The sequence below is a fragment of the Hemitrygon akajei genome, unplaced genomic scaffold (genome assembly GCF_048418815.1).
Source record: "Hemitrygon akajei unplaced genomic scaffold, sHemAka1.3 Scf000047, whole genome shotgun sequence".
In the NCBI taxonomy this organism is placed as follows: Eukaryota; Metazoa; Chordata; class Chondrichthyes; order Myliobatiformes; family Dasyatidae; genus Hemitrygon; species Hemitrygon akajei.
In genome coordinates this window covers 771,981-791,107 of record NW_027331933.1, presented here as the reverse complement: position 1 = coordinate 791,107, position 19,127 = coordinate 771,981, and the positions used below count along the sequence as shown (strand labels likewise).

Here is a 19,127-nt window from a genome sequence, read left to right as displayed (position 1 = left end):
TTGGGGCAGCATAAATAAATAAATTTTGTGTGTGTTGTTTGAATTTCCAGCATCTGCAGATTTCCTCGTGAGTGATATGTGTATAAATATAACTCCCAAACTATTGAGCTCGGGGGAAACAAGGCTTGGAGTCTTGAGATGGTAAAGTATGAAAGTTCTGTTCAACCACAGAATAGGTGATGAGAGAGAGATATTTGTAATCCAGGGTAAATGTTGAGAGAAGGCAATTATGTCGTATTCCACAGGTTCCATGGTGGTAAAATGAGACCAACAGTCGCTGTAGAGTTTATCTGTCATCCTTCCAAATCCACATACTAATTATCACCCGAAGTGACTTGTCATAATTGGTATCATCTTAATGAATTACCACACCACAGCCAGGCAATGGTTAACACATAAGTGGTCTCCACAGGATACCCCAAATCAGATCCACTCCTATGGATCAAATGAGGTGACAACCACACATTCGATGTACGGTGAATCGATAATTAGGCCACCCTTGTGGGCAAAGGAAAGTTCCAAACAATGACCCTTGGCCACTAGTTCCCTGGTTTCGATTCTTCCATTTTTCCTCCTTTGTCTCCGTTTGACTCTGAGTGTCTGTGTCCTCGGTTAAAACTAAACAAGCTGCACACGATGTAAACAAGCTGCAAGTCAGACTGATTCACCTTCTTAATCTCTCTCTCTTAAAATGACAATCCACAGCAAACAAAACCTAGGGATTCATAACAATGGCCACTCCCCATTGTGTGCTGACAGGTGTGCCAGTAGGTGGGATGACTGAGTGAATCCTTTCCCACATTCTCAGCAGGTGAACGGACTCTCTCTAGTGTGAACTCGCTGGTGTCTCCGTAGGGTGAATGACTGAGTGAATCCCTTCCCACAGACTGAGCAGGTGAACGGCCTCTCCCCAGTATGAACTCGCTGATGTACCAGTAGGGTAGATGACTGAGTGAATCCCTTCCCACAGAATGAGCAGGTGAACGGCTTCTCCCCAGTGTGAACTCGCTGATGTACCAGTAGGGTAGATGACTGAGTGAATCCTTTCCCACAGACTGAGCAGGTGAACGGCCTCTGCCCAGTGTGAACTCGCTGATGTACCAATAGGGTAGATGACTGAGTGAATCCTTTCCCACAGACTGAGCAGGTGAATGGCTTCTCCCCAATGTGAACTCGCTGGTGTCTCTGTAGGGTGGATGAGCGAGGGAATCTCTTCCCACATTCTGAGCAGGTGAATGCTTTCTCCCCAGTGTGAACTCGCTGGTGACTCTGTAATTGGGATAAATGAGTGAATCTCTTCCCACAGACTGAGCAGGTGAACGGCCTCTCCCCAGTGTGAACTCGCAGGTGATTCTGTAGGTGGGATGTATGAGTGAATCCCTTCCCACAGACTGAGCAGGTGAACGGCTTCTCCCCAGTGTAAACTCGCTGGTGTCTCTGTAGGTTAGCTAACCGAGTGAATCCCTTCCCACAGACTGAGCAAGTGAATGGCCTCTCCCCAGTGTGAACTCGCTGATGACTCTGTAGGTGAGATGAATGAGTGAATCGCTTCCCACAGACTGAGCAGGTGAACGGCCTCTCCCCAGTGTGAACTCGCTGATGACTCTTTAGGGCGGAAGAGTCAGCGTATCTCTTCCCACATTCTGAGCAAGTGAATGGCTTCTCCCCAGTGTGAACTCGCTGATGTCTCTGTAGGCTGGATAAATTAGTGAATCTTTTCCCACAGACTGAGCAGGTGAATGGCTTCTCCCCAGTGTGATCTCGCTGATGTCTCTGTAGGCTGGATAAATTAGTGAATCTCTTCCCACAGACTGAGCAGGTGAACGGCTTCTCCCCAGTGTGAACTCGCTGATGTACCAGTAGGGCAGATGACTGAGTGAATCCTTTCCCACAGACTGAGCAGGTGAATAGCTTCTCCCCAGTGTGAACTCGCCGGTGTCTCTGTAGGGTGGATGAGCGAGTGAATCTCTTCCCACATTCTGAGCAGGTGAACGCTTTCTCCCCGGTGTGAACTTGCTGGTGACTCTGTAGGTGGGATAACTGAGTGAATCCCTTTCCACATTCTGAGCAGGTGAATGGCCTCTCCCCAGTGTGAACTCGCTGGTGACTCTGTAGTTGGGATAAATGAGTGAATCCCTTCCCACAGACTGAGCAGGTGAATGGCTTCTCCCCAATGTGAACCCGCTGGTGAGCCATTAGGTCAGATGACTGAGTGAATCCTTTCCCAGAAATTCAGCAGATGACCAGCCTCTGCCCAGTGTGGTGTGAACTGATTGGTGTGTCCACCTGTGTCCAGGTGTGTAATTTCTCCTGTGTAAATTACAGGCGTGCCAGTTGGTCAAATGACCGAGTGAATCCTTCCCCACAGTCTCAGCAGGAAGGATGGTCAATTGGATCCCTTGCTCCACTTCTTAAATATCTCGACAGAGACAACAAAACTGGCGTGCCATGTTTGAGCTTCCTGGAGACAAATTCCTTCTCATTTTTAACCTGTAAAAAGATTTACAAAATCCATCAATGGGTGTAGTTCAACATTTCAGATGAGATCACTTGAGTTGTCAAGGTGTGATCTGGTATCACACTGTTACAGTGAGGTTCAACGAAAGTTGGACAGAGAAATCATCTCCTGACTGGGCAGAGTGCTGGTATCTGGAATGACCATCAAATCCCTGATGCTCTTCCTGTCTCTATAAGAATGGGGCATTTCTGCCGTCTCCTGGCTCAGTTTCACTCTCTCCATTGGTATTATTCCCTGTTCCCACTGAGCTGCATGGGTTCCTCGCCCCACAGTAACTGAAACACTCTCACACAAATAGTTTTTCTTGACGTGCAGCTGGGATCTTTTTATGTATTATTAACTTAAAGTGCCACAGTTTTTAAAAAAAATATATTTAACTGTGTTTTTAAGTAATTACAAGTGTGGAAAAAAATGAATATATATCCCTTCCCCCCTCCCCTCTAACTTCCCTATATCAAAAGAAGAGAAAGTTAGAAAGAAAGAAAAAGAAAGTGCCTGGTTGTTGGAAGATCTCCACATGCTCCATGGAGTTCTTAATAACTTTAGTATGTATATTTATTTCTTTCCCCAAGTAACCAATTGTTTCATCTTCAGAGCACCTATATATTTAGTCCTGTCTTTTGTAAATAAGGGCACCAAATTGTCAAAAATGTTTCATATTTATCTCTTACATTATAAGTAATTTTCTCTAATGGAATACAGCCATAGATTTCTTTCTTCCAACAATCTATACTTAAATATGTATCTGATTTCCAAGTAACTGCAATAGCCTTTTTGGCTACTGCCAGTGCAATTTTTATGAATTCTTTCTGATATTTATTTAGTTTGAGTTTCGGTTTTATCCCTTCAATATCACCTCATAAAAGTAATATTGGATTATGAGGAAGTTGTATTCCCGTAATTTGTTCCAGTAAAATTCTTAAATTTGTCCAAAAATGTTGAATTTTAGAACAAGACCATGTAGAATGTAAAAATGTACCAGTTTCTTGGTTACATCTGAAACACTGATCAGATAAACTTGGATTTAATTTATTTATTTTTTGTGGTGTAATATATAATTGATGTAGAAAGTTATATTGCACTAATCTTAACCGAAAATTTTTTGTATTTGTCATACTATCAAGACATATTCTTGACCAATTTGTTTCTTCAATTTTAATATTCAAATCACTTTCCCATTTTTGTCTTGACTTATAGACTCCTTGTTTAATTGCCTGGTTTTGAATCAAATTATACATACAAGATATAAATTTTTTAATATTTCCTTTTTGAATTAAAATTTCTATTTCATTAGATTTCGGCAATAACATTGTTTAACCTAGATTTTCTCTTATATAAGCCCTTAGTTGAAAGTAACAAAATAAAGTGTTTCTTGATACTTTATATTTATTCTTTAATTGATCGAATGACATTAATATACCTCCTTCAAAACAATCTCCTATGTATCTAATCCCTTTTTGAAACCAATTATATAAAAGTTGATTGTCCATTGGAAAAGGAATAAGTCTATTTTGAATTAAAGATCTCTTTGCTTATAAAGATTTTTTTGTCTCATCATCAACATTTATCTTATTCCATAAATTAATCAAATGTTTTAATATAGAAGCTTCTTTCTTTTCCCGTATCCATTTAGATTCCCATTTATATATAAAATCTTCTGGTACGTTTTCTCCTATTTTATCTAGTTCTATTCTAATCCATGCCGGTTTATCTTTCTCAAAAAAAGATGCAATAAATTTAAGTTGATTTGCTTTATAATAATTCTTAAAATTTGGAAGTTGTAACCCTCCTAGATCAAATTTCCATGTCAATTTTTCCAACAATATTCTTGACATCTTACCTTTCCAGAGAAACCTCCTCACATATTTGTTTAACTCTTGAAAAAACTTCTGGGGTAATTGTATTGGTAATGATTGAAATAAATATTGTAGTCTCGGGAATATATTCATTTTTATAGTATTTACTCTACCTACTAATGTTATTGGTAATGCCATCCATTTATCAAGATCTTCCTGAATTTTTTTCAAAAGTGGTGAATAATTTAATTTGTATAAGTTTTTTATATCATTATCAACTCTTATACCTAAATATTTTATACCATTTGCCGGCCATCTAAATTGAGTTATTAATCGACATTGACTATAATCTCCATTAGTAAGAGGTAAAATTTCACTTTCATCCCAATTTACTTTATAACCTGATATTTTCCCATATACTTCTAATCTATAAGATAATTTACATAATGAATGTAATGGATCTGTTAAATAAAGTAGAACATCATCAGCAAATAAATTAATCTTGTATTCTTCCTGATTAACTCTGAAACCCTTAATATCTGGGTCCATTCTAATTAATTCAGCTAATAGCTCTATTGCCAACACAAACAAAGCAGGTGATAATGGTCAACCTTGCCTAGTTGATCTTGTTAACTGAAATGGTGTCGAAATTTGACCATTTGTCACTACTTTAGCTTTGGGATTAGTATTTAAGGTTTTAATCCATTTTATAAATGATGTTCCTAATCCATATTTTTCCAATATCTTAAATAAAAAATCCCATTCCAATCTTTCAAATGCTTTTTCTGCATCTAAAGCAACTGCCACACTCGTTTCCTCCCTCTTTTGCGCTAAATGAATTATACTAATTAACCGGGTTACATTATCTGCCAATTGTCTATTTTTGATAAATCCTGTTTGATCCATATGCACTAATTTTGATAAGCATTTAGATAATCTATTAGATAAGATTTTTTTTTAAACTTTTTTTATTGTTTTCAAATTTTATAATCAGTATTTAATAAAGAAATAGGTCTATATGATGCTGGCTTTAAAAGGTCTCTATCTTTTTTTGGCAATACTATTAAAATAGCTGTTGAAAAAGATTCTGGAAGTCTATGCGTTCTTTCCACTTGATGTATTAACTCCATAAAGGGAGAAATTAATAAATCTTTAAACTTTTTATAAAATTCAGGTGGAAAACCATCTTCTCCTGGAGATTTATTACTTTGAAGTGATCCCAGAGCTTCTTCAACCTCCTTCACTGTAAAAGGCATACCTAATCCCTTCTGTTCTTCCGTATTTAATTTAAGTGCCATAGTTTTAACGCCATATGAAAAATTCCTGCTGAAATGACTGGTTGGTTCACACAGCTGTCAAAAGGGGTTAGAGTGAATGTTTGTATTATTTCAGGTTCTTGTCACAATCATAGAAAATTTCAACACAGAAACAGGCCCTTTGGGCCATCTAGTTTGTGCTGAACTATTTAAACAGCCCACTCCCACACCTCTACCATCCAGGTACCAACACAAACCTCTTAAATGTTGAAATCGAGCTTGTATGCACCACTTGTGCTGGCTGCTCATTCCACAGCCGGATAACCGTCTGTGTGAAGAAGTTTCCCCTCATGTTCCCCTTAACATTTCACCCTTAACCCATGGCCTCTGGTTGTCATCCCACCCAATCTTCGTGGAAAAAGCCAGTTTGCATTAACACTATCTGTGCCTCCATATCACAATCAAATCTCCCCTCAATCTTCTGCATTCCAAGGAATAAAGTCCTGATTTGTTCAATCTTTCCTTATAACCCAAGTCCTCCAGACATGGCAACATCCTTGTGAATTTTCTCTGAAATCTCTGAACTTCTTTTACATTTTTCCTGTAGGTAGGTGACCAAAACTGCACACAATACCTCAAATTAGGCCTCACCAATGTCTTCTAGAAGTCAACATAACATCCATCTATTGTTATCAGTACTTTGGTTCATTAAAGGCAATGGGCTGAAATCATTCTTTCCATCCCTATCTACCACTTTCAGTGAATTAAGGACTTGTATTCCCAGGTCCCTTTCTTCCACAACACTCCTCCGTGCCCGACCAATCACTGTGAAAGACCTCCCTTGGTAGGTCATACCAAAGTGCAACAACTCACACTGGTCTGCATTAAATTCCATTTTCCATTTCTAAAACCATTTTCCCATCTGGTCCAGATCACACTGCAAGCCATGATAGTCTTCTCGGAGTCCGCTAAACCCCCAGGCTTGTTGTCATCCTCAAATTTGCTGATCCAGTTAACCACACTATCATCCAGATTACAGATATAGATGACAAACAACAACAGATCCAGATCTAAACATAGTCTAACAATTTAACAGGTACATCCGCATCAATCCATTGTTCCTTTAACAAGGACAAAGGTCCCCTCACTCTACAACCAAATACAAGTTCAAATGGAGTAAATCCCAGTGATTATTGTACCAACTCTCTTACTGTGAACAAAAGCAAATGTATTCCTTCATTCCAGTCTTTTCCATTTTCAACACAATATGTCTTAATCATTGTTTTGAGGGCAGAATGAAATCTTTCCAAAGCCCCTTGTGATTCTGGATGGTATGCAAATGTTGTAATTTGTTTAGTTCCCAGTTCATAAACTACCTGCTGGAATAACCCAGATGTAAAATTACTTCCTTGATCAGACTGGATTTCATTCGGCAAACCAAATAAAGTAAAAAAAAAACTTGGTAATAGCCTTCGGCAGTTTTACCTTTATTATTTCTGAGAGGTATTGCCTCTGGGAATCTGGATGCAGTACACATAATAGTTAGCAGATACTGATGGCCAGCTTTAGTCTTTGGCAAAGGGCCAGCACAATCCACTATAAATTTTGAAGAGGACTCACCAAATGCAGGTTTAGACTGCAGTGGGGCCACTGGGGTGACCTGATTAGGTTTACCCACAACTTAACAAGTGTGATAGGTTCTGCGAAAGGTCACAACATCTGTCCTCAAATTAGGCCAGTAACATTTTTTTGATAATCCAGTTTAGTTTTATTCACTCCAAAATGTCGACGTAAGGGTATACTGTGGGCCAAAGTTAAAATTTCAGTCCTATAAACTTTAGGAACTACAACTTGGTGAACAATTGCCCATTCCTCACTCGAAGGTACAGCAGGTGGCCTCCACTTCCTCATTAGCACTCCATCCTTGAGATAATACCCTAATGGCACTTTCTTAATCTCATCATCTGAGAGAGCTGTTTCTTTTAAAGCTTCAATATCAGGGTCTTCGTTCTGTTCTGCTATAAACTCCTTCCTAGACAGGGATAAATCTTTCTCATCAGACATACTACCTGAATCCTGTTGAAACAGTGAAGGCAGAAAAGTCCTTGACTGGTCTTCATAACCTGCATCCCGATTTTGGCTATCATGGGTATCAGAATCATGCTGCACAGAACCGTCTGCGTCAGCAGACTGTTTAGCCATACTTCAAGTTACTGTGCAGGAAGGATAAATGTTAAAATCCATCTGTGGGTCGTCAGTGGTTGGGTTAGTTGTCAACTGCACTGCAGGAACAACTTTACCATCTGCCAGGTCATTCCCTAACAGCAAAGTAATATCTCCCACTGGTAAACTGGAGCATAATCTGATCTTAACAGGTCCCGAAACCAATCCTGACAGTAAAGTTACCTTGTGCAATTGCACGGAAACCATGCCGCCCCCAATGCCTTTAATAAGATTTACCTCAGCAGTGTCAGTCTCATCACCAAACTTTAGAACGCTGTCTAACGTACAGACAGACAGACATACTTTATTGATCCCGAGGGAAATTGGGTTTCGTTACAGCCGCACCAACCAAGAATAGTGAAGAAATACAGCAATATAAAACCATAAATAATTAAATAATAATAAGTTAATCATGCAAGTGGAAATAAGTCCAGGACCAGCCTATTGGCTCTGGGTGACTGACACTCCGAGGGAGGAGTTGTAAAGTTTGATGGCCACAGGTAGGATTGACTTCCTATGATGCTCAGTGTTACATCTCGGTGGAATGAGTCTCTGGCTGAATGTACTCCTGTGTCTAATCAGGACATTATGGAGTGGATGGGAGTCATTGTCCAAGATGGCATGCAAATTGGACAGCATCCTCTTTTCAGACACCACCGTCAGAGAGTCCAGTTCCACCCCCACAACATCACTGGCCTTATGAGTTTGTTGATACTGCTACCCTAGCCTGCTGCCCCAGCACACAACAGCAAATATTATAGCACTGGCCACCACAGCCTCCTAGAACGAGTGACTGAGGAGCCCCAGTAACTCGAAGAATTTTCACTGGTACCGGGGTTGACCATTCATTTACTAATACAATCCCATCTGACATAAAATGTTCGAATCCTTTCTTAACTCAGACCTTAACTGAGCCTCAACAGAATGTTCAGAACCCTGTGGGTTTATAGGTGCTTCAACATACTGAACACAGGCATTCGGGACTGCCTCCTATTACTTTTTCTTCTTCAGGACAGAACAATTAGCCATCACATAACCAGCTTTCCTACAACAGTAACAAGTAAGACCAGAATATTTCTCCTTCAACTGCTTCCCTTCATCCTTACTCTTATCACTAGTCCAAACTTTAATTTCTGGTTTGCCCTGGTTATCTCTGCTACTCTTTTGGAAGCTCTTATTCGGGATAAACTTAACCTTAGGATTTAAAGCAAACTCATCTGCTAATCTAGCAGACTCCTGCAAAGTGGCAGCATCCTTCTCATTTAAATATGTCTTTATGTCATCAGGGACACACCTTTCGAATTCTTCAATTAAAACCAACTCTTTCTATCTGTAAAATCATCATTTATATTTTTATACGTGCACCAGTGGTCAAAACACACAGACTTCTGAGAAGCAAATGCCAGATAAGTCTGATTCACAAATTTCCAAATTTTTTCCTGTGTGATTCTGGGACCAACTCGTAAGCTTTGAGCACAGCCTGTTTCACTATGTCATAATCAGCTGCTTCATCAACTATCAAAGCAGAATAGGCCATGGCCTCCTCTACTGTCAAGATGAAGCCACACTCAGGTTGGAGGAACAACACCTTATCTACCGGCTGGGTAGCCTCCAACCTGATGGCGTGAACATTGACTTTTCTAACTTCCGTTAACACCACTCCTCACCTTCTCACTCCATCCGTGATATATTTAGATTTTTTGTTCCCTCTTTCTCTGCCCATCACTCTGCCTGTTCTCCATCTCCCTCTGGTGCCCCCCTCCCCCTTTCTTTCTCCCTAGGCCTCCCGTCCTATGATGCTGTCCCTTCTCCAGTTTTGTATCCCTTTTGCCAATCACCTTTCCGGCTCTCAGCTTCACCCCACCCCCTCCGGTCTTCTATCTTTCACATTTCCCCCTTCCCCTCCTACTTTCAAATCTCTTACTATCTTTCCTTTCAGTTAGTCCTGACGAAGGGTCTCGGCCCGAAACGTCGACAGTGCTTCTCCTTATAGATGCTGCCTGGCCTGCTGTGTTCCACCAGCATTTTGTGTGTGTTGCCCAAACTATTGAGCTCGGGGGAATCAAGGCTTAGAGTCTTGAGATGGTAAAGTAGGCAAGTTCAGATTATCCACAGAATAGGTGATGAGAGAGATATTTGTAATCCAGGGTAAATGTTGAGAGAAGGCAATTATGTCAAATTCCTCAGGTTCCACGCTGGTAAAATGAGAGTACAGTCGCTGTAGCTTTTATCTGTCATCATTCCAAAATCTCACATACTAATTATCACCAAAAGTGACTTGTCACAAGGGGTATCATCTTCAAGTGACTTACCGCACCACACCCAGGCAAGGGTTAACACATCAGTGGTCTTCAGAGGATACCCCAAATCAGATCCATTCCTATGGATCAAACGAGGTGACCACCACACATTCGATGTACGGTGAATCGATGATACCCTTGTGGGCATAGGAAAGTTACAGACAGTGACCCTTGGCCATTAGTTCCCTGGTTTTGATCCTTCTATTTTACCTCTTTCATCTCCGTCTGACTCTGAGTGTCTGTGTCCTCGCTTAAAACCAAAACAAGCTGCAAATCAGACTGAATCACCTTAATCTCTCTCTCTTAAAATGACAGTCTACAGCAAACGAAACCCAGCGATTCATAACAACGGCCACTCCACATTGTGAACTGACTGGTGTGCCAGTAGTTGGGATGCCTGAGTGAATGCTATCCCACATTCTGAGCAGGTGAATGGCTTCTCCTCGGTGTGAACGCGCTGATGTCTCTGTAGGCTGGATAAATAAATGAATCCCTTCCCACAGTCTGAGCAGGTGAACGGCTTCTCCCCAGTGTGTACTCGCTGGTGACTCTGTAGGGTAGATGACTGAGTGAATCCCTTCCCACAGACTGAGCAGCAGAACGGCTTCTCCCCGGTGTGAATTTGCAGATGTCTCTGTAGGCTGGATAAATGAGTGAATCTTTTCCTACAGACTGAGCAGGTGAACGGCCTCTCCCCAGTGTGAACTCGCTGGTGATTCTGTAGGGTGGATGACTGAGTGAATCCATTCCCACAGACTGAGCAGGTGAACGGCTTCTCCCCAGTGTGAATTTGCTGGTGTCTCTGTAGGGTGGATGAATCAGTGAATCTCTTCCCACAGAGTGAGCAGGTGAATGGCCTCTCCCCAGTGTGAACTCGCTGGTGTCTCTGTAGGGTGGATGACTGAGTGAATCTCTTCCCACATTCTGAGCAGGTGAACGGTTTCTCCCCAGTGTGAACTCGCTGGTGACTCTGTAGGGTGGATAACTGAGTGAATCTCTTCCCACAGACTGAGCAGGTGAATGGCTTCTCCCCAGTGTGAAGTTGCTGATGTCTCTGTAGGGTGGATAACTCAGTGAATCCTTTCCCACATTCTGAGCAGGAGAACGGCCTCTCCCCAGTGTGAACTCGTTGATGACTTTGTAGGTTGGATAACTCAGTGAATCTCTTCCCACATTCTGAGCAGGTGAACGGCCTCTCCCTAGTGTGAACTCGCTGATGACTCTGTAGGTTGGATAACTCAGTGAATCCCTTCCCACATTCTGAGCAGGTGAACGGCCTCTCCCCAGTGTGAACTCGCTGATGACTCTGGAGGTGGGATAACCGAGTGAATCTCTTCTCACAGACTGAGCAAGTGAATGGCCTCTCCCCAGTGTGAACTCGCTGATGTACCAGTAGGGTGGATGACTCAGTGAATCCCTTCCCACAGACTAAGCAGGTGTACGGCTTCTCCCCAGTGTGAACTCGCTGATGTTTCCATAGGGTGGAAGAGTGAGTGAATCTCTTCTCACAGACTGAGCAGGTGTACGGCCGCTCTCTGATGTGAAGTCGCTGGTGAGCCATTAGGTCAGATGACTGAGTGAATCCTTTCCCAGAAATTCAACAGATGACCAGCTTCTGCCCGGTGTGGTGTGAACTGATTGGTGTGTCCACAGGTGGGAAGTCCAACTGAATCCTTTCTCACACACAGAACAGATGAATGGCCTTGGCCAATGTGAACTTGTTGATGTACCTTCAATTGTGTTAACTGAGTGAATCCACTCCCACTGTCTGAGCAGGTGAACAGCCTTTCTCCTGTGTAAAATGACGGTTGGTCAAATGACGAATGGTCGATTGAATCCCTTGCTCCACTTCTTAAATATCTGGACAGAGACAACAAAACTGGCGTGCCTTGTTTGAGCTTCCTAGAGACAAATTCCTTCTCATTTTTAACCTGTAAAAAGATTTACAAAATCCATCAATGGGGTTAGGACAACATTACAGATGAGATTACTTGAGTTGCCAAGGTTTGATCTGTATCACACTGATACAGTGAGGTTCTACCCAAGTTGGACAGAGAAATCATCTCCTGACTGGGCAGAGTGCTGGTATCTGGAATGACCATCAATTCGCTGATGCTCTTCCTGTCTCTAAAAGAATGGGGCATTTCTGCCATCTCCAATTTGTGTTTTGGCTCAGTTTGACTCTCTCCATTGGTATTATTCCTTGTTCCTGCTGAGCAGCATGGGTGCCTGGCCCCACAGTATCTGAAACAGTCTCACGCAAACAATCTTTCTTGACGTGCAGCTGGGACCTTCTTTTATGTATTATTAACTTAAAGTGCCACAATTTTAAAGCAATATAAAAAATTCTTGCTGAAATGAATGGTTGGTCCACACAGCTGTTAAAAGATCTTAGAGTAAATTTTTGTAATATTTCAGGTTTCTGTAGAAAAGTACAACACAGAAACAGGCCCTTTGGGCCATCTAGTTTGTGCTGAACTATTTAAATTGCCCACTCCCATATCCCTACCATCCAGGTACCTATACGAACCTCTTAAATGTTGAAATTGAGCTCACATTCACCACTCATGATGGCTGTTCATTCCACACCCGGATGACCGTCTGTGTGAAGAAGTTTCCCCTCATGTTCCCCTTAACATTTCACCTTTCACGCTTAACCCATGGCCACTGGTTGTAGTCCCACATCAATCAGTGGTAAAAGCCAGCTTGAATTTAGACCTTCACTTTAGTCGAAAATACTCAACAGGCGCTTTCTAAATGGTCACCTATGTCGATGTCATTGATAGGTCGAATAAATGCTATAAAAATGGTTATTCTACCAAAATTTTTATATATATTTCAAGCAGTTCCCTCTTTTGTACCAAAAACATTTTTTGATAAAATAGATTCTTTGATTTTATCTTAGGTTTGGAATAATAAAATCTCTAGAGTAAATAAACTTTCATTACAAAAATCAAAAAAGATGGAGGACTGGCTTTACCAAACTTTAGATTTTATTATTGAGCAATTAATATTCGTTATATTACTTTTTGGATTTATGATATAGACGACCACGATCGCCCTTCATGGCTACAGTTGGAGGAAAATTCAGTAATGGGGTTTTCGTTAGCTTCTTTATTAGGAGCTCCTCTTCCGTTTTCGTTCTCCAGAATAGGTAGACAAGCTCTTAACCCTATTGTTAAACATACTTTAAAAATTTGGTTTCAATTTTGTAGATTTTTTAAATTAAATGATTCTTTACTTCCTAGTAATATTTATTCTAATTTCTTTTTTATACCATCAACTTTAGGTAAGGCTTTTTTAACATGGAAGATTAAGGGAATTAAAACTTTTTTAGATTTGTTTTTACAAGACTGTTTAATGTCTTTCTCACAGTTAATGGATAAATATGGATATCTCTAATACACATTTTTTCAGGTATTTACAGGTTAGGAATTTCTTACGCGATTTTTTACCGAATTACCCCTTGGCCTGCTCTTCAAATTTGGCTTATGTTATTTTTCAGTTTAAACCTTTTCAAAAATGATTAATAGCTATCATTTATAAACAGTTAATGAATGCTCACATGTCACCTAATGATAGGGTTCAACGTACCTGGGAAGTAGAACTTTAACATTCACTTTCAAATAATCAATGGAGTAAAATTTATTATTTAGTCAATAGTTCATCTATCTGCACACAACATATCTGAATTCAGTTTAAGATAGTACATAGGGCCCATATGTCCAAAGATAAATTGGCGCATATATTTCTGAATATAAGCCCTATTTGTGACAGATGTAACACAGAAATGGCTACTTTAACTCATATGTTTTGGTCATGTGTAAGTTTAAATAATTTTTGGAGGGATGTGTTTGGAATATTATCTAAAGTTATAGATATAGATGTTCAATCTAATCCACTTACAGCAATTTTTGGGATTATTCCAGAGGAAGCAAGCAAAGTGTCTGCTTCCACCCAACATGTGATAGCTTTTTCAACTTTACTGGCGAGGACAGCTATTTTGCTACACTGGAAAGAATCTAACCCGACTACTGTTTTTTATTGGCTCTCCTCCATTATGTCATGTCCAAGCTTGGAGAAAATTAGAAGTAGGATATTTGATACATCCTTTAATTTTGAACAAGTCTGGCGACCTTTTATTCAATATTTTCACATGATTTAATTTATTTTTATTTATTTATTTTTTAAATTCTCTTTGGGGAAAATCCTTATCCATGAAGGTTTGGAGATGACTGGAAGGATGTGTTTTTCTCTCTCTCCCTCTCTCTCTCTCTGCTTTCTTTAATTCTATCCTCAATTAGACTGCCCAATCTTTCTTTGTCTTTCCTTTTTTTCTCTTTCTTTTTTTTTGTTTTTTATTTCAGTTTAGTTAGTGTATTTTTTCCCTTATCAATAAAATCTCCAATCTTTTTTTATGATTATTATGAGGAATTGTAGTTCTTTTTTTGACCATTGTATAAATAACAGCATAATATTTTACTTATTTGATTTTGATATTATATACTTTTTGTTTTTACTATTGCTGTCTATATGTCTTTTAAATTATCTACTTGTTAAACTCCTCTTCCGATTTGTATATTCTTTATTTGGAAATCAATAAAAAAGATTGAAAAATGAATTTTTCACAATCAAATCTCCCCTCAAATCTTTGATATTCCAAGGAATAAAGTCCTGAGAAGATGAACTGATCTCCAAAAGTCATGAAGTTAAAGATGAAACATTCTTTTCAACATTTTAAGCAAGATTAGAGTATTATTTTTTTTTACAATTTCAGAGTGGAAAAAAAAGGAAAGGAGCACCATGCAAAAGTTTGGGAACCCCAAGAGATTTGAGCTCTCAGATAACTTTTACCAAGGTCTCAGACCTTAAGTAGCTTGTTAGAGCAATGGCTTGTTCACAGTCTTCATTAGGAAAAGCCAGGTGTTGCAAATTTCAAAGCTCTATAAATACCCTGATGCCACAAACCTCGTCCCAACAATCAGAGCCATGGGCTCCTCTAAGTCCCTGCCTAGCACTCTGAAAATTAAAATACATGATGCCCACGAAGCAGCAGAAGGCTATAAGAAGACAGCAAAGCGTTTTCAGGTAGCCATTTCCTTAGTTCGTAACGTAATTAAGAAATAGCAGTTAACAGGAATGGTGGAGGTCAAGTTGAGGTCTGGAAGACCAAGAAATCCTTCCGACAGAACTGCTCGTAGGATTACCAGAAAGGCAAATCAAAACCCCCGTTTGACTGTAAAAGACCTTCAGGAATATTTAGCCAACTCTGAAGTGGTGGTGCACTGTTCTACTGCGCAGGGACACCTACACAAATATGACTTTCATGGAAGAAACATCAGAAGAAAACCTTTCCTGTGCCCTCGCCACAAAATTCAGCATCAGGTGTTTGCAAAGGAACATCTAAACAAGCCTTATGCATTTTGGAAACAAGTCCTCTGGACTGATGAAGTTAAAAAAGAACTGTTTGGCTGTAATAAGCAAAGGTATGTTTGGAGATAAAAGGGTGCAGAATTTCATGAAAAGAACACCTCTCCACCTGTTAAGCATGGGAGTGGATTGATCATGCTTCGGGCTTGTGTTGCAGCCAATTGGCACAGGGAACATTTCACTGGTAGAGGGAATACTGAATTCCATTCAATACCTGCAAATTCTGGAAGCAAACATCACACCGTCTGTAAAAAAGCTGAAAATTAAAAGAGGATGGCTTCTGCAACAGGATAATGATCCTAAACGCACTTCAAAATCCACAATGGACTACCTCAGGAAGCGCAAGCTGAACATTTTGCCATGGACCTCACAGTCCCCCGACCGAAACATCATCAAAAATCTGTGGATAGACCTCAAAAGAGCAGTGCATGCAAGACGGCCCAAGAATCTCACAGAACTAGAAGCCTTTTGCAAGGAAGAATGGGCAAAAATCCCCAAACAAGAATTGAAAGATTCTTAGCTGGCTACCGAAAGCATTTAGAAGCTGTGATACTTGCCAAAGGGGTTGCTACTAAGTACTGACCATGCAGGGTGCCCAAACTTCCACTTCAGGCCCTTTTCCTTTTTTATTATTTTGAAACTGTAAATGATGGATACAAAAGAGTAATCTTGCTTAACATATTAAAGAGTGTGTCATCTTTAACTTTATGCCTTTTGGAAATCAGGTCATTGTTTTACTCGCTTAGCTATTCACAGGAACAGAAAGGTGCCCAAATTTTTGCATGACACTGTATGCAATTTTCTTGCTAAATGATGCTTTAAAAAGTCGGGCTTCCAAATATCACTCCCCTTTTTCCCACTTGCAAATTCTCCAGCAATTTTTGCATCACCACAATACACACAGGTAACACCAGTTTCTGTATTGGACATAAATATTTCCCCTGTACCCTCCCTCAGGTGACTGACGGTGATGAACTTGGTGATGCCAATGAATATGAAGGGAAGGGCAGTAGTCTGTCTCATTGGAGTCTGGCACATTTGTGATGTGAAAGCTACTTGTTGCCCAGGGCAAAGTTGTTTGATGTCATTATGTACCCAGACAGAATAGGTCAAAACTTATCCTCACGTGTAGAAAACTCCAGAACAAGCAACACACACAAAATGCTGGAGGAACTCAGCAGGCCGGGCAGCATCTATGGGAAAGAGTACTAATGCTGAGTTCCTCCGGCATTTTGTGTGTTGCTTGGATTTCCAGCAGCTGCAGGTTTTCTCTTGCTGTGGTTGGAGGCAGAACAAAGGTGATTTTCTCAACAACTGATAGAAAGATTGTGTTCTCTTTTTCCGAGTTCCTAATCCTTGCATTCAGATTGCTCGAGCTCAGCTCTGTCTGTGAGATCCATCTGCTCCCATTCCCTGATTAGCCGGAAGCTCCCCGGGGCCCTTGTACGGATCGTGGGGCTGAGAGAGAGGAAAAAGACCTGGCCTGTGCCGAGTTTGCGGGCCACAGTCTCCGGTTCTCACAGCAATTGTCACTCAATTAGAGTCGAAAAAGCCCTTACCTTTCCGCTCCTCCCGACATTTTGTATACTGCGCGCATGCGTAGTTATCGGAGACGGCCGCAACTCTGCGCCTGCGCATTTGATCGGTGCTTCAAACGACAGCGAAATTTTAAACGCGCGACTTTATGGGTAATCATGGTACCATTCAAAATTTATGCAAGCACCGGTTCCACGTCCATATCTCAATTTTTTTGTGTGTAGAAAACTCAGCAGCTTTCTTAACGCAGAAAGCGGCTCCCATAAACGATACACTCAATATCAACAGGCATTTCGTGTATCTGATGCCAAAGTACAATCCTCTTACAAATGCAGATGTGAAACAAAAGAGATTCTGCTTTTGCTGGACATACAGAGACGCACACACACTCTCTCCGGTCCTGTTCACCCTGTACACATCAGACTTCCAATATAACTGCCATGTGCAGAAGTTTGCTGATGACACGGCCATAGTGGGGTGTGTCAGGAATGGACAGGAGGAGGAGTATAGGAAACTGATACAGGACTTTGTGATATGGTGCAACTCAAACTACCTGCGTCTCAATATCACCAAGACCAAGGAGATGGTGGTGGACTTTAGGAGATCTAGGCCTCATATGGAGCCAGTGATCATTAATGGAGAATGTGTGGAGCAGGTTAAGACCTACAAGTATATGGGAGTACAGTTAGATGAGAAGCTAGACTGGACTGCCAACACAGATGCCTTGTGCAGGAAGGCACAGAGTCAACTGTACTTCCTAAGAAGGTTGGCGTCATTCAATGTCTGTAGTGAGATGCTGAAGATGTTCTATAGGTCAGTTGTGGAGAGCGCCCTCTTCTTTGTGGTGGCGTGTTGGGGAGGAAGCATTAAGAAGAGGGACGCCTCACGTCTTAATAAGCTGGTAAGGAAGGCGGGCTCTGTCGTGGGCAAAGTACTGGAGAGTTTAACATCGGTAGCTGAGCGAAGGGCGCTGAGTAGGCTACGGTCAATTATGGATAACTCTGAACATCCTCTACATAGCACCATCCAGAGACAGAGAAGCAGTTTCAGCGACAGGTTACTATCGATGCAATGCTCCTCAGACAGGATGAAGAGGTCAATACTCCCCAATGCCATTAGGCTTTACAATTCTACCGCCAGGACTTAAGAACTTTTTAAAAGCTATTATTAATGCTTTTTGAGATAGTGATTTAGATGTATATCATATTTTATTTTACTTTTACTGAGTTAAGTATTGTATGTAATTAGTTTTGCTACAACAAGTGTATGGGACATTGGAAAAAAGTTGAATTTCCCCATGGGGATGAATAAAGTATCTATCTATCTATCTATCTATCTATCTATCTATCTATCTATCAATGCTGGAGGAGCTCTGCAGTTCAGGCAGCAACTAAGTAGAGGAGTAAACAGTCTAGACATGCTGAAGGGGCTCGGCTTAAATGCTGCCCATTTATTCCTCTCCACATTTGCTGCCTGATCTGCTGATTACCTGCAATGTTTTGTAGAAATTAACCATTTTGTTTTTCAATTAAGCAGTCTCCAAATGTTTCTCATCTTTCATTCATAGCCACATCCTGCTGATCTGGTTCCTCTTCCTCCTCCTGCTTGTAACCTCCAGACCCCATCTCTCTCTGGAACCCCAAAGCCCTGACTCAGGCTGGCAACTCTTTGGTTTCTGTCTCTGCTCCATCGAAGATTCACTCGCTAGTCTGCTGTCAGGCTTAAGAGGTGCATTGCAGCAACCCAGCTGCCTGAGGCACACTCCTTTGAAATTGGTGAAAATGACCCAAAATTTGAAAAGAGCAGGGAAAAAGGAGTTTAACCACCTTCGTCCAGAGCCCTGGGGAAGGTCAAATACTCAGCGAGATCATCGTGTTAATTAGCCTGGGGAAAATCATGCAGGAAATTCATGCAGGTGTATCAGATGATGAGAGGCATTGATCGTGTGAAAAGTCAGAGGCTTTTTTTCCCCCAGGGCTGAGATGGCTAACACGTGGGGGGCATAGTTACATACACAACGCTGGAAGAACTCAGCCGGTGAGGCAGCATCCGTGAGAAAGGAGTAGCC

General features: G+C 41.0%; 1 protein-coding gene across 1 annotated transcript; it reads right to left on the bottom strand.

Annotated features, from left to right (window-relative positions):
* Nucleotides 1–804: 804 nt before the first annotated feature.
* LOC140720801 (uncharacterized) lies at nucleotides 805–17,135 on the bottom strand. Its single transcript, XM_073035647.1, has 3 exons — nucleotides 17,083–17,135; nucleotides 10,595–12,024; nucleotides 805–2,147 (listed from the first exon to the last, which is right to left on the bottom strand). Exons 2-3 carry the CDS (start codon nucleotides 11,652–11,654, stop codon nucleotides 805–807), a joined length of 2,403 nt encoding a protein of 800 aa, XP_072891748.1. The 5' UTR covers nucleotides 11,655–12,024; nucleotides 17,083–17,135.
* Nucleotides 17,136–19,127: the final 1,992 nt, after the last annotated feature.

Bases quoted from the DNA above. Each gene is read 5' to 3' on its own strand.
- LOC140720801 (XM_073035647.1), bottom strand. From the start codon at position 11,654: ATGGCTCACCAGCGACTTCACATCAGAGAGCGGCCGTACACCTGCTCA. The intron at 2,148-10,594 runs GTGGGAAGGGAT...TCACCTGCTCAG, and splicing joins GCCGTTCACCTGCTCAGACT to TCTGTGGGAAGGGATTCACT.